The sequence below is a fragment of the Panthera onca genome, chromosome A1, assembly GCF_046562875.1.
Source record: "Panthera onca isolate mPanOnc1 chromosome A1, mPanOnc1 haplotype 2, whole genome shotgun sequence".
NCBI lineage: Eukaryota > Metazoa > Chordata > Mammalia > Carnivora > Felidae > Panthera > Panthera onca.
The window spans coordinates 66,881,447-66,895,684 of record NC_138339.1 but is presented as its reverse complement, the minus strand read 5'-3'; the positions used below and the strand labels follow the sequence as shown (position 1 = coordinate 66,895,684).

Sequence of the window (14,238 nt, the reverse complement as noted above, 5' to 3'; positions counted from 1 at the left end):
TGTAAAAGAAATGAAAGACTTTTTTTGTAAATCAACTTTTACAAGCATCCAGTTTCTGTTAGTCGGCTCACTGGTAAAGAATCATCAAATCTAAGACCTATCACATGGCATACCACACCCTGTTAAAAAGGCAGAAAGCTTTCAATCGGGTGGATCCCTAAGGTGGATGTGTCCACTCAAGTTACAGATGCTAGGCACAGTGAATTTGAGCAAGTCTTAGAGAGAGAAGCATCGGAAGGCCTGCTGTGAACAGTCCAAAGGCCTTACCTGTGTGGTGCAGCAGCCCAGGGCACAATCATAACCCCCCATGGCCTTCCAAGGGCCAGCACACATCCCCCCCACTGCTGTTTCGCCTGGGCATACATTGTGCCTTGTAAGGCAAGTCAAGTGGAGCAAAGGGCTACAGATTCTTTCAGCACTGACCTAGACGTTCCACTAACAGGCCAGACGTGAATTCCTAAGGATGTAACAGTTCGGCTGCTGTCGTGGCTCTAAGGCTGAAACCAGGAGGGCTGTGGCTTTCCTTTGTAAGCAGTCCCCTTCACACAGCATGCAGCAAGGAATAAGCAAAACCAGAACAAAGCAAGACAGAAAAGGAAGAAACAGAAGACAACAGAAGGGTCCGCAAGAAAGGAGTAAGACGGTATCCATAAAGGTTGCACGCTGCGTAATGTGCACAGGGCCTGTGTCTCCTGAAGACAGGAAGACTCAGAAGAACAGTGTTGTGATAGCTTAAAAGCCCCTCAAGATTGCCATTAACGGACAAACTGATGATCATGAACTTCCTGTGGCAACACAGTAGTAGTGAAGGCACATCATCACCCATGTATATTCTTGCAAAAACTGCTAACCTCAAATCTAACACTAAAAAAACCAATCAGACCATCTAGATTGAGGGACTCTACTAAGACGCTACTAACCTGGCCTCTTCAAAAAGGTCAATGTCATGAAAGACAAGAAAGGTGGGGGACCTGTTCTAGATTAAAGGAGCATAAAGAGATATAGTAACTAAATATCATGTGTGAGCCTTGACTGGATCCTGGATTAAACAAAAGCAACAAAAGACATTAATGGTACATTTGGGAAAATTTGAATATGGACTATATATATCGTTCCATCTGGGTTAAAATTCTCGGGTATGATAAAAGTGCTATGGTTAAAAAAGAGAAGTTCCCCGTTCTTAAGAGGTTTGTGCTGATATATTTAGGGTGAGGCATGAAGTGAGTTGCACGATGTCTGCAACTTACTTTCAAAGAGCTCAGAAAAAAAATTCATGCATGTGCGCAAAAATCAAATAACAAAAATTGCATAACATTAACAGCTAGTGAATACAGGCAATGGGTTTATAGGGGTTCATTTTACTGTTTATGTAAGTTTGAAGTTTTTCAAAATAAAAAGTTGAGGGGGAAATAAATACTTGAGCATTCAAGGCCAGAAGGTATGACAGAGCATGGACACACTGAGTCTAGATTTAATGTAGGGACCCCTGTGATGTTCGATTTCTCCGTGCAGCTACGAGAACCAGAATGCTTTCTGGAAAGTGTCACTGCCACACCCAAATTATCCCCCAAGACCACGGACATGAGTCAGGGTGGGAGCCACCAGCCACCACGCCAGCTGGGTCCTAACTTCGCTGGAAGGGATGTGTTTCTTTTCCCAAAAGAAACCAAGTTATACTTTCAGGACTTTTTTTTTTTTTATGTTTACTTTTGAGAGAGAGAGACAGAGACAGAGCATGAGCAGAGGAGGAGCAGAGAGAGGGAGATACAAAAGCAGGCTCCAGGCTCCGAGCTGTCAGCACAGAGCCCGACACGAGGCTCGAACCCATGAACCGTGAGATTATGACCTGAGCCAAAGTCGGATGCCCAACCTACCGAGCCACCCAGGCGCCCCTGTACTTTCAGGACTTCTATTTCAGCCCAAACGTACCAGCCTGAATTTGTTTTCATTTTTGCTAATGTCACTTTGCAGTTTTAACACGCTTTGTTTCTCTGCAACATCACCTCTGATCACTCTCTCCCCAAGCTCACTAACCTCTGGTCCAAATGGTCCTTCCTCAGTGCCTGGATCTTCCATTTCAGCTCAAGGGCCTTTTTCAGACAGGCCCGTCTCAAGCCTTGAGAGCCAAGAGTGGCAGTGCGGAGCAGGCTGTCAGTACCAGTCCCAGACCCCGGGGCTCTCACTGTGGCAGGGATGGGAAAATTCCCAAAGCTTCCAGGAGAAGGGAGGAGATGTGCCTCTGACATCCAAATATGGTTGACACAATCCTTTCTCCCAGGAACAATGGCCACAGTGCTGGTCCGAGTTATAGTAACACAGATGAGGGTCCCGTACTTTATTCCCATTACAGATTAAAGCAGACTTTCACAGGCTGGTCTTGGAAGCGAACACTCCTTTATAATGCTGGTTTTAAGGAAAAACATGTCATGCGTTTCCAACAACCAAAAAAACAATTTCACCTGAAGAGACACAGCCCGTTTAAAAAATTGAGACAACTTATATTATAAAAGGAGTTCCTGAATCCCAACATTTATGGAAACTCGCTTCGAATGAATGTGGTAGAGTCTTTTCGAAAAGTGTCTTTTCGGGGGCTAAAAAACTATTTGAAACATTTCCCTCAAATTGTACTCAAGTCACATAAACTGAAGTAGAGCAGTGACCCTGCCTGCTTTCAAGCTTGATTCCTGTAAGGAAAGTTCCAGAATGATTTCAGATGCACTCCTCAGTCACTCTGCCCTGTTGACATTCGCAGACAGGTCTTATTTGACCAGGCTCGGATCCCATGGAGAAAGCACACAGCCACCTCAAAGAATCCCCAAGTGAGTCAATGTTCAGAACTTCAGAGTCTCCTCTAGGCTTGGTTGTCAGGGATGACCAACACTGTGCACGGCTTAGGGGAAATGTAGCTGCCCAGTTAAAGTGAGGAGAAGGAAAAACAAAAAGGCAACAAAAGACTTAGCCTATTCCATCAACTACTCAAGATGCTATTTTCAGTCCCATCTAACCTTTCCAACCTGTGGCCTGGTTCCTCAAAGCTCCATAATCAGGTTATAAGTGATTTGACTGTCAAACATTTTTTGCTGCAGGATCCATTCTAGTCACCCTCATTGCTAATAACATGCAAATTTTCTCCAGACAGGCTCCCTTGCCTTTGTCAACACTTCTCTCCAACCCTACAGAAATCGTTTTTGGAGGAGGCAGGGCTGCCTTTCCCTGCCCCGACCCCCCTTTCTCCTCATTGGGAGTGGCTGCTTGACACTTTGGAACATTTTTCCTGAAGCCATTAAGCCTCATCGGCCATTAAGCCGGGAAAATCTGGCTTTAACGTTAAACATATTTCATAGTCACAGCTGTGCCAAAGAGCCAGGTTTCATGTGTGAATTCTTCCTTGGTTGTCCTCCAAAAACTACACATAAGGAGGAAATCTCTATCTAAATGATCCCACCAGCAAACAAGGTATCATATGCTTCCTTTCATCCCTAAGGGTAGAATAGTTGGGCATTGCTAGATCCCAGAAAAGAAGAATTTCTCACCTAAAACAGAAGAGATCTCAAAATAAGGAGCAGAACCCAACGCAGGCTGTGCAAAGGTCCACTGGATCAAGGATTTTGTTTTACAAACAATTGCTCCAGATGAGCTCTGCTGTTCCATTAGCAGAGCTGGGAGAGCAGCCTGCTGGAGAGTGTGCCACACACGCACGAACATGCACACACATCTGTGTTCTGCTCTATGGCAAGAGCCAGAATCGTTTGGCCTAAAAGTGTTGTTTCTAAGATGGAGGTCTGCAAAATCTCTATTAACAACAAACACTCTGCTACGAAGCCAGGTGCTGTGATCACACAGCTGCTCCCTAAATTCCCCCATCAGCACTAGAGACCTCAAAGGATCGCAGTTAAGTGCACACTAACCGTAGGCACGTTTCACGATCTAGGCAGAGGCACGTAAGAGCAAAGCCATCTACAGAAACACGGGTGCCAACAACAGTAACAACTGCTTAGCTGTGTGGCCTTGGACAAATGACTCACCCCCTCTGAACTCTGTTAGCCCAATTTTACAGATGAGGAGATTTACAGGGCCTCCTTTCAAGGCTGAAGATTAAACATGAAGATGCATGTAAATGCTCAACACAAAGTGAGCAAAACACGTTATCTGTTCTAGCCAGCCTCTCCCTAACTAGAGCTCTTTGCCAAATTGAGGGAATAAAATTCCCAAGCCGTAATTCCTACCTTGTCTTTGTGTACTTAATTACCTTTATTTTCCAAACAACTGTGTGACCAGGTTTGAACAGAGGTAAAGCAATTTATTTTAAGATGCCGTGTGACACTGCTGGGATCTGTCTCCTTCACAGGACTGGTTAGGTGTGTCGAAGCACTTTCTAAATTGCTGGTTTACTCCTTTAGGGCCCGAGGACACCACCTAGGAGCCAGCTCACTGACTGGGCAGCCTGGCTCTGATGGGTGGGGTCTGAAAACAAGAAAAGTGCTTCTGATGAAGGGAGCAGATTGGACTTAACTCCTGCTATCTTGAATGAAGACTGGTGAATATACTGCAGCAAACTCTGCCTATAAAATCCGGCTCAAGAAAACCTCTGGGTTGCTAATGCAGGTTTGCAAATATAGCAACCATAATGAAATGGCTGCTTTTTAATGATTTCCTATAACGGTGTTTATATATGGAAGCTTTTTCCCCTCTTGAAGCCACTTAATTGGAAAATGGCAAAGGAGTAAGAAGAGGCAGCTGTCCAGTTCCGATGAACGCACACAGGGGCGGCACTCTGCAGAAGCCCTGATGCACTCCTCCTCCTTGATGTCCCTGTGCCTGCCCTCCTCAGGGACCCGGCAGGTGCCAGCCCTCTGCCTCCTAGGCTCTCCCCCTGCCTCCTGCTCTTTACCTGCATCGCTCCCGCCTGTCCCCCAAGTTCTGCTAGATGTGACCTCTGGGATGTATTTTCCGATGCTCTTGCCCAAGGGTGTTGCTAGGAGCCCCTGTCCACCTCCTCTTGTGGCCCTTACCTCAGTGCTGGTCATTCCCTGTTTCCTTGCATGCATCCTCTGGAGAGCCGTGAGCTCCAAGATGGCATTCCCTAACACTTAGTACTGGGGGCCTCCTCTGTGTGGGCACTGTTATACTGGCACACAGGACAGCGGAAGTCCCTGCCCTCGTGGTGCCTGCATTCTAGATTCTAGTGTGAGGGACTGGTAACCACTGGTAATGCACAATGAAATAAATGCACATACAATGTGTCACCAGGAAGCACTAAGTGTTGTGAGGAGAAACGAAGCCAGAAAAGGAGGACAGCACCTGGCAGTGAGGGTGAGGGAAGGCCACAGTGCTCCACCAGGGCCCTCTGACTGGGGCTGGCCAGCAGCCATGCGCAGGAAGCCGAGGGTTGGCTCTGGGAAGGAGCACTCCAGGCAGAAGGAGCAGGGAGACAAGATGAGCTGGTCAGGCATGAGGGGCAGCAAGGAGGCCAGTGTGGCCACAGCTGGGGGAAAATGAGGGATGGTTAGGGAGGGGGCCGCCTGAGGTAGGAGATGCTCAGCTCTGTGGGGGCCTATTGTCAATGGTCAGGAATCGGGATGTTACTCTGGGTATGAGAGAACAAAGTGTGAGAGTACAGAGATCTGAGGGCAGATCCTGTGACTCATATCCCCCTTGCACAGCACCCAGTGAGTTATTCAACAGATGAATAAGGGCCGCCTGTGTGGGCAGAGAACACATACAGGCATTGCGTCGACAGGGTCCTTTCCACCGGGAGCTCAGTCCCATCAGCAAAGGTATGATCCCTGGCTATAACAAACATATTTGTAATAGGAAAAGGATGGAAAGAAAGGATTTGAGATTAATGACTTGGAAAAACGAAGCCAGCTCATAGCGCAGACAGGCAGATACTGGTTCCTGGGCAGACAGCCTGAGCTATCGAATGCTCCATCAGGAGCCCCGAGAAGCCCCACCAGAAAGATGCCCGGTTCACTCAGGCAGGTTTATCCCCCCACTCCCCCACTTTGCTTAAGCAACATTGTTGGGAGTATTGGGCACTGATTTAATTTCATTAAACACTTTCAGAGACATGAATGGAGGGATCAGTATAGGCACATCTCTTTGCTTGAATGGGAACATCTTGGCCGTCAGCACCTGTCCCACTCCCAAGGCTGGAAGACAGAGTCCAGAAGCTTGGGACCACAAAGGTTTGAGACCCCGATGCTGATAGAGCAGCACGTAGGACTTGAGCCCACAGCTGGGATGGTCCCAGGAGATTGTGTGTGTTCTAACTTAAGGCCTGGGATATGGGTTCAGGTGAGTTTAGAGAGGCAGTTTCAGCCTGAAGCCAAGAGCTTGAGGACCTAGAAGGTGTCTCCACTCCTCACTCCTTTTCTGTTGAGGTCACATCGGTTTCAGTTTACAGCTCTCAGTGACTTTGCTGGCATTAGGAGCAATCCGTCCTGCTGACCTCTTCCTTCCTTTTTGAGTTCTCTCTGCCCCACTGGCTTCCTAAACATGGCTCTCCTCGTTTCCTTCCTACACCTCTGGCTGGCCGACTGCTTGATGGACTCACCGACTGTTTTACTTGTTCATTCCAGCAAGTATCTCTGGACACACACCGTGTACCAGGCCTGGTGGTGGGCTCTGGAACTCTATTAGTAGATTAAATATACTTCTGCCCAGTGGAGTTTAGTGGGAGAGTCAGTCAAGCAAAGAACTAGAAATATATCATTTAAAATTTCAATTCGAAGGGCACCTGGGTGGTTTGATCGGCTAAGCATCTGCCTTCGGCTCAGCTCGTCATCTCACCGTCTATGAGTTCAAGCCCCACATGAGGCTCTGTGCTGACAGCTCAGAGCCTGGAGCCTGCTTCGGATTCTGTGTCTCCCTCTCTCTCTCTGCCCCTCCCCTGCTCACACTCTGTTTCTCTCTCTCTCTCAAAAATAAACAAACATAAAAAAAACTTTTTTTTTTTTTTAAATTTCAATTCAATAGAAGGAGACTAGTGGGGCAGCGAAGAGTCAACTCAGGAACTTGCACAGACTGGTGCTCACGAGATGCTTTCAGAGGAGATGCATTTAAACTGAGACTAAAATGATGAGAGGCATGCCCCTGCCAGGAGCTCTATAGAGTCTCCTCTTCAGCTGGCGGCCCCCAAAGCCCAGGCTCCCGTTCTCTGTACTCCTCGCTCTATGCATGGCCTCCCACTGCTTCAGCAACTATCTGCAATAACCCAGTGTCTCCTAACTGCTTTCCTTCAGCCTAGACCTCTCCTCTTGGCTTCCTATGTATACCTGCTGCCTTCTGAAGCATCTACACCCACAGACTTATGCCCACACAAAACATATGACCTCCACCCTACACTCCCATCCCCTCAAGTAAAAGAAAACCAAACAAAACTCGAAGCAAAACCACCTGGCTCTTTTTCCTGTGCTCCCGTGTTGGCGACTGGCAGCATCATCTGTCCATTGTACAATCCAGACACTTAGAGAACATCTCCATACACACACTTTCTCCTTTCACCCCCTGTTTCTATTCCTTCAGCAGATCTTGCCAGTTTTATACCTTTCTGGATCTCAACTACCACCACCCTGATCCTAGAGATAATTGTGCCCATTGAGACATTAGCAATGGTTTCCTAGCTGGCCTCCCCGATTCATACTTTTTGTTTTTTTAACGTTTATTTATTATTAAGAGACAGAGAGACATAGAGTGTGAACAGGGGAGGGGGCAGACAGAGGGGGAGACATAGAATCCGAAGCAGGCTCCAGGCTCTGAGCTGTCAGCACAGAGCCCGACGTGGGGCTCGAACTCACAAACTGTGAGATCATGACCTGAGCCGAAGTTGGTTTCCCAACCAACTAAGCCACCCAGGCGCCCCACTTTTTTTTTAATGTTTATTTATTTTTGAGTGAGAGAGTGAGAGAGCACACAGTTATGCAAGCGCATGTGGGGGAAGGGGTGGGGGGCGGCGGGGACAGAGGATACAAAGCAGGCTCTGCACTGACAGCCCGTGAGATCATGACCTGAGCTGAAGTCAGACACTTAACCCACTGAGCCACCCGGGCCCCATTCATTCTTGATCCACCAATTCTCTTACTACAGAATGATTGATTCAAAATGCAAACCTGATCATCTCATCCCCTTCCCACACTACTAAAACCTTTCAGTGGTTTCTTGTGCATCCTTGAATATAGGTCAACCTTCCTCACATGGTCTATAATATCTTGCATGCTATGGCCCCTACCTATCTCTCCAGCCTCCGTCTCACACCTCTGGGCCCTCCATACATGATGAGCTTTTTTCATCTCCTTGAATGCATCCACTTCCCCCACCCTCCCCTGAATGCATCTCTTCATTTACTTGGTTAATTTCTACTTACCCTCCAGCTCTCAGCTCAAATGTCACTTCCTAGAGGAAGCTATTCTAGAATCTTAAACTGAATCAAATTCCTTTGATAAACTCTCATGGTACTGTGTTCCTAAATTTTATAATGAATATAAATGTGTACTATTAAAGTCTCTCCCCAGTGAAATTTTAGGTTCCAAGAAAGTTACACTATATTTACACCTCCTTCTCCTTTTTCCTCCACCTCCCCCCTATATGTGACCATTTCCTAAGATATGGTGCTCCTCCTCCTTCTGACCCCACACGCTTTGGACCACAGAGATCACCTTACCTTGTAACTTCAAAGGCTTTATCCTCAACCCCAATCTCTCCAAAGATCCAGTTAAGCATCTCCAAGCAGACCAGTGGTTTTGCAACATTTTGTGGGTTGACTACAGCCCACAGCTGAAACGTTTCATTTGGCAACTTACTACATACATACACACACTCAACAAATAAGTCTCATAAAGCAGCGTTGTCATTCTATTTTTTTCCTATATGATTTCACTTTAAAAGTATTTTTCATATAATCTCAAGATCCACTATCAGGTCATGACCTGCAGTTTAAAATACCAGGTATTCCCAGATGGGCATTTCTCTACAACCTCAAACATAACGTATCTATTTCCCAACTCATTTCTCAACCAAACTTCCTGACTAAGAAATATGAGCATGTCCTTAGTCACTTAGGATCAACATGTTGGAGTTATTTCAGATTCCTTCTTACCCAACAGTTGCTACAAACGATTGGTTCTTTCACTATAATGTGTTGCCACCCATTCCATCCTTCCCATCCCTGCCATCATGGTTCAGATTTTACTCGAACTTGGAACACTACAATAGCCTTTTCCCTACTTCCAGATTTTTCAAATAGAGGTGACAAATGTTTGAATCACAAACATCAGGGCAGAAAGCTAATTCAGCTCTTCAGTTCCAATAAAGGAGCATGTAAGGGACTTTCAAATGGATATGCCTTCATCTACTCACCAAACTCCTTGACTAATTAAATTTTAATTCAGGCTGCCTCATATTTCTAAAATTCCCATTACAATCCAGAAATCAAACTCTGGTTTCATGCAATGGCAGGCAGACTCACCCATGTCAGCGGTGACCATGGTGGACTGGTTTTCAGGGATGGAGACAGAGGTCTGGTCTTGGTCCATGCTTCGAGAGTCTTCGTTGACCTCGTGCTGACTCTGGCTGAGTTCTGATCGCAGTTCTGAGTACTCATCTTCCTCCCTGAGAAAAAAGGAGAGTCAGCTACCACTGACAGAGATAGAAGACAAATTCCTAGAGAACATGGCTTGGAAGGGCAGGAAAGAAATTCAGAGAGAAACAGATCTTCCCCACCCTATCCCCTCAGCCATATGAACGAGGACTCTTTTCAGGCCAGATAAATGGTTAGTCACATCCACAGTCAGTATGTGAAACTGAAAGGTTGCTTCTGTGTCCACACACACACACACACACACACACACGCGCACACACTGAACAAGATTCATCTAACAGCCCACTAGAAACTTTTTTCCTTTAAAGATTTCCTGAAGAAATTAGATTTCTTCACCTCCTCAAATTCTGAGGTAAAAAAGAACCCAAGATCCGAAGCAGTGTTAGTCTGAGTATGGAGGCTACAGTGGGCAAAATAAGCAGGAGTCTGGTGCACAGGAGTGTCACATCCCATCAGCTGGAGAGTCCCACTGGTGGGCTTTCTTCCTTGGAAGGGGATGTAAAAAGGTGTTGGGGCTGGAGCTACCAGAAAACCAGTGCCTCACCTGTGCAGATCAAACTGGATGCTTTGAGAGGTACATCTAATAAATACCACGCTTACTTTCCCCAAAGTAAGTCAGTGGCATTAGGGGATGGGAAAAGGTGGGGAGACAAGAAAAATGGACACAGTGAGTGAGTGCACCCCTCTCGGTAGTCTGTTTCCACCAGTTAGCACTTGTAACAGGAAGACAACATTTAAATGCTGCCACACACACACACACCCACCCCTTCTCAGCCCTTCACAGTCCCTCAGTCTTTGGTTCCTGAATTAGCTATGAGCAAGCGAAGGAAACTTAAAATTGTACCAAGTCTTTCAAAGCACATGCATGCCTCTTCCTCACGTCACCACCATCACTACACATACAACGGACACAGACGTGGAGAGCACAACATTAACTCCCTCTGAGGCATCTACTTTGCAAGTAGATGAGAAGGGCCAGAAGAGAAAAGAAGAGAGAGCCAGAAGAGCCAGAAGAGAAAACTGTCAGGGGATTTACTATGAGGGTGGAAAGCCCATAGGTGTCTATGAAGAAAGCCAAGAAGAGAAGTCCCCTTGGCTTGGCATTCACTTAAAGTAGTTGACAGCAGGAGGGCAGAAAATCTTACGGTCTTGGGTTTGGGGTGGACCAAGATGGTGATGGGTGACCACTGGAATTTGCAGAAGAGGCAACTGCCATTTTAAGCTGGGGAGACACATCTATAAATTAAAGAATGTGAAGAACTCTCCAGAGTTCTTAGTTCACTTCAGAAATCAGTATCCTCACAGGGAAGGAATTCAGCTGAGCCCCTGCTTTATAAGGTGTTTTTAATAAAAGGCATCCTGAAATCTGGGGAGACTTTGAATAGATATTAAGCCCCCAGACATGCAAAATATGAATTAGAACGGGAGTAGTGAAGGCAAAAAATATAGGTTAACGTTCTATGAATAAGTTAATTATTAGCCACCTGCAAAGCTAACAATAATTAGGTTTAGGAATGAAAACAATTAAAAAGTACCTTAAGAGTAGCCTTTTTGGTCCAGAGGGTAATTGTGTCCTGATATATCAGTTCTCCTTTCAGTCAGCACTTAGAAATCTGATTTTAGTTAACGGGAGGTTTTGTGTGTGATGAATAAATTACCTTTGTTGCATGGCCAATGTAATCAGCTTCAGCTTGGCTGAGACTCTTTTACAGCCAAGAAAGCCAGATAAATGCTGCTGTATCTCTGGTATAAATGGCATTTGCAAAATCATTAATAGCCACCTTAAACACTTCTGGCTTGGCAGGTTCTAAAACATACAGTGGCTGCCAAATCTCCTGCTTTGTAAGGAATTACTTCTAGGGATTATTAGGATGAACTTTTATACAGCAGTGAAGAGGGAAGGGGTAGGAAAAGGAGGCTGTTGATTGCAGGGGCCATTCCTTACCGAGGTCAGAGCACACTCTGAAGGAGAATCACACCATACTAGAAATCTTATCTTAGGCAGAAGACTTTCAGGGTCATGAAATGCAAAGCAAGGATCCTTGGTCAATGTATCTGAGCACCAAAATAAGGACAGGAAAGCAAAGACCAGATGGATGCTGTCTTCCAGGAGTCAAATGTGTTCACAACAAATTCTAACCTAAGAAGGATGCTGTGTGTGGGCACAGGAGGGGCGTCTGGCACTGCAGGTGAGTAGTGACCAGGGAAGACTCCTGGCTTTCTTCACAGACACCTACGGGTTTTCCATCCTCACCGTTTGTTTTGAATGTGAATGACGATGGGAACGGAGAGGAACAAGTGACGAGTACAGCTGAGACCACATGGGGTGCAGGATAGCAACATGAGGCTGGAGGGACACTCAGGCTGCATGTTGAGTGGGCAATTTTGATCAGAAAGAGAACTTACTGTACTGAAGGAGGCAAATCATCAGGGTTAGATGGTAGAAATAAAAATAAAATGAGTGAAGTCCAGGAACTCGGACTCACAGCACAGTACAGAAGTGTGTGCTGCTGAGCTGTCACATGGAAACAGAACAAGCAGGAGGGAAGTGTGGAAGGTCTAGGTTCTCGACCCCAAAGGGAGGGGCTGAGCTGAGCACACAAAATCTCTGGGTAAGATTCCTCCTTATGGTAATCGTGTTGAGCACTATAGTACAAACCAGCATGTGCAAACAAAGTAAATAGCAATTAGAGGCAGAAAGCAACCTTGTGAGATCAGGCCAGGTTTTGTACCACAAAGAATGAGATATAAAAATGGTTACACAGAATCTAAATATTAAAGTTGGTGCAACCTTGCTATTTCTCCCACTGACTTTGGTTAAAGAATTCATAGAGCTGCATATTCTTATCATCTCCTGAACATCATGACTGGGATCATTCTTGAAAAGAGGCTGGAATCTGGGACTGAGAAAGAACAAAAGCCAATTCGCTCAGGGCCTTTTGTAAGCTGATAGTCAATCTGTGATTGCAGAATATGTAGAAGACTCATGCTTGAGATCTTCTCTCTACTGTGTTATTCGGGGGCACGGTTCACCCAGAGCAATAGAGCGAGAAATCAGAAACACTCCACCGGTGCCAGCAGTTTTACAAAAGCAAGAATATGAGGTGTGTTTTCAAGGCTGCTCGGTGCAACAGGAGTCTCCTGGCTGGTAAAGATGTCTAGTTAACAACACAGCATCAGTGCCTCAAAGTGACTTCATTGTTTGCTTCTTTCTGTTATGTATACAGTCGCTCTTGGCAAACGATAACTTATTTTGGGGGGGTGGGGGAGGAAGAGAACCTCCCCAAAGAACACCAGCTGCCAATGATGCTGGTGAAAAGGAAGAAAACATGAAAAGATCCAAGAAGTGACCATTTTAAGCCCAAAAAAACCCCAAAACCAAAAACAAACAAAAAAAACCCCAGAAGCTTTGATAAACTGATAACTGTTGATAATTAGACACTATTGTGGTAGTTTCGCAATTATGGAATTACAAAGTTCTCAGGTGTCTCTCTTTGGAACATCAAGAATCATCTCACAGAATTCTAAATGTACCTTGTTTCATTTCATTCACTTAGAAGCATTTGTGAAGTGCTTCCAAATTGCTCTTAGAGTAGCAATGATTAGTGCTTGCTACTAGCTTAAACGACAAAAGAAAAACACTCCCAAGGAGGCAGGCATTAGATTGTCCCCACCACCTGTGTAACTAAGCAGTGGCAGAAAAGTCCCAGACTGGCAGAGATCTTAGGGCCCATCAAAGCTGGGATCAATACCTTTATTTTACGAACAAGGCAGTTGAAGCTTCAAGAGGCTTAAGCAGTTTACCCAAGATTCTACAACTAGTGAGCAGTACAGCGTCACTCCTAAATTTAGGACCAGTGAAACAACAATCAAATACGGTGACCTATAGAAAAGATTTTGTTGTTGTTGACGATGATTTTTAAAGATTCCTTCCCATTATTGGCTAGGGATGAAATGATCCCTTTTCGGAAAAGGGAACGGTCAATGAAAGTGTAATTCTTATCCTGCTTTCCAGACCTTAAGCTGAAGTACTATGGAATTAGTAGTATTTGATATAAATATTATTTCATTAGCAATCCCCATGCCTTTTTATTTTGGCATGCACATTCATGCCTTGTCACTGGATTGATTTGTGAATAAGACGTGGATGGACATCTGCCTGCCTTGACACCTGCCAGTCAACTATGTCCAGCTACCCCGGCCTACCTGACCTGGTGGGGGGTTTTGCTGAACTACATTCTTCCTTATAAGTAAAGGCAGACTTGCCTTGAAATGCCATCATTCTTTTAAAGAACAAAGATTTTTTTAGATACAAGGAGGAAATGTATCCCTTTCAGCTCTCTTAGAAGATCTAAAGCAGGAAATCAGTGATGAGCCCTGATTCTTCCTGCAATTCCATCTCTCCCTATTTTTCCATCTAGCACAAAGCAAGATCAGTCTCATCTATGAATCTTTTGGTGAGTAATTGGGCAAATGGAAAGGTCAGGCTCATGGAGCAGGCATGAGATTTTTGAGACTAGATTATGTTAGAGTAGATGGAGACTTTGGATATTATCTTTGTTGGCAAATGAAGAGCATTTTGCAGACAAAGAGGCAGAAGAGTGAAGTGGGAGGGAGTTAACACAGATAGGCAGGGTCAG

At 45.4% G+C, this 14,238-nt stretch overlaps 1 protein-coding gene across 4 annotated transcripts in view; it reads right to left on the bottom strand.

Moving 5' to 3' along the window:
* MCC (MCC regulator of Wnt signaling pathway) overlaps positions 1–14,238 on the bottom strand; it is a 439,298-nt gene that overhangs the window by 82,515 nt on the left and 342,545 nt on the right. For all 4 annotated transcript variants that reach the window (XM_060635191.3, XM_060635192.3, XM_060635194.3 and 1 more), the window contains one exon: positions 9,467–9,609. In XM_060635191.3, coding sequence (XP_060491174.1) covers positions 9,467–9,609 — 143 coding nt within the window. The remainder of the gene's footprint in view (positions 1–9,466; positions 9,610–14,238) is intronic.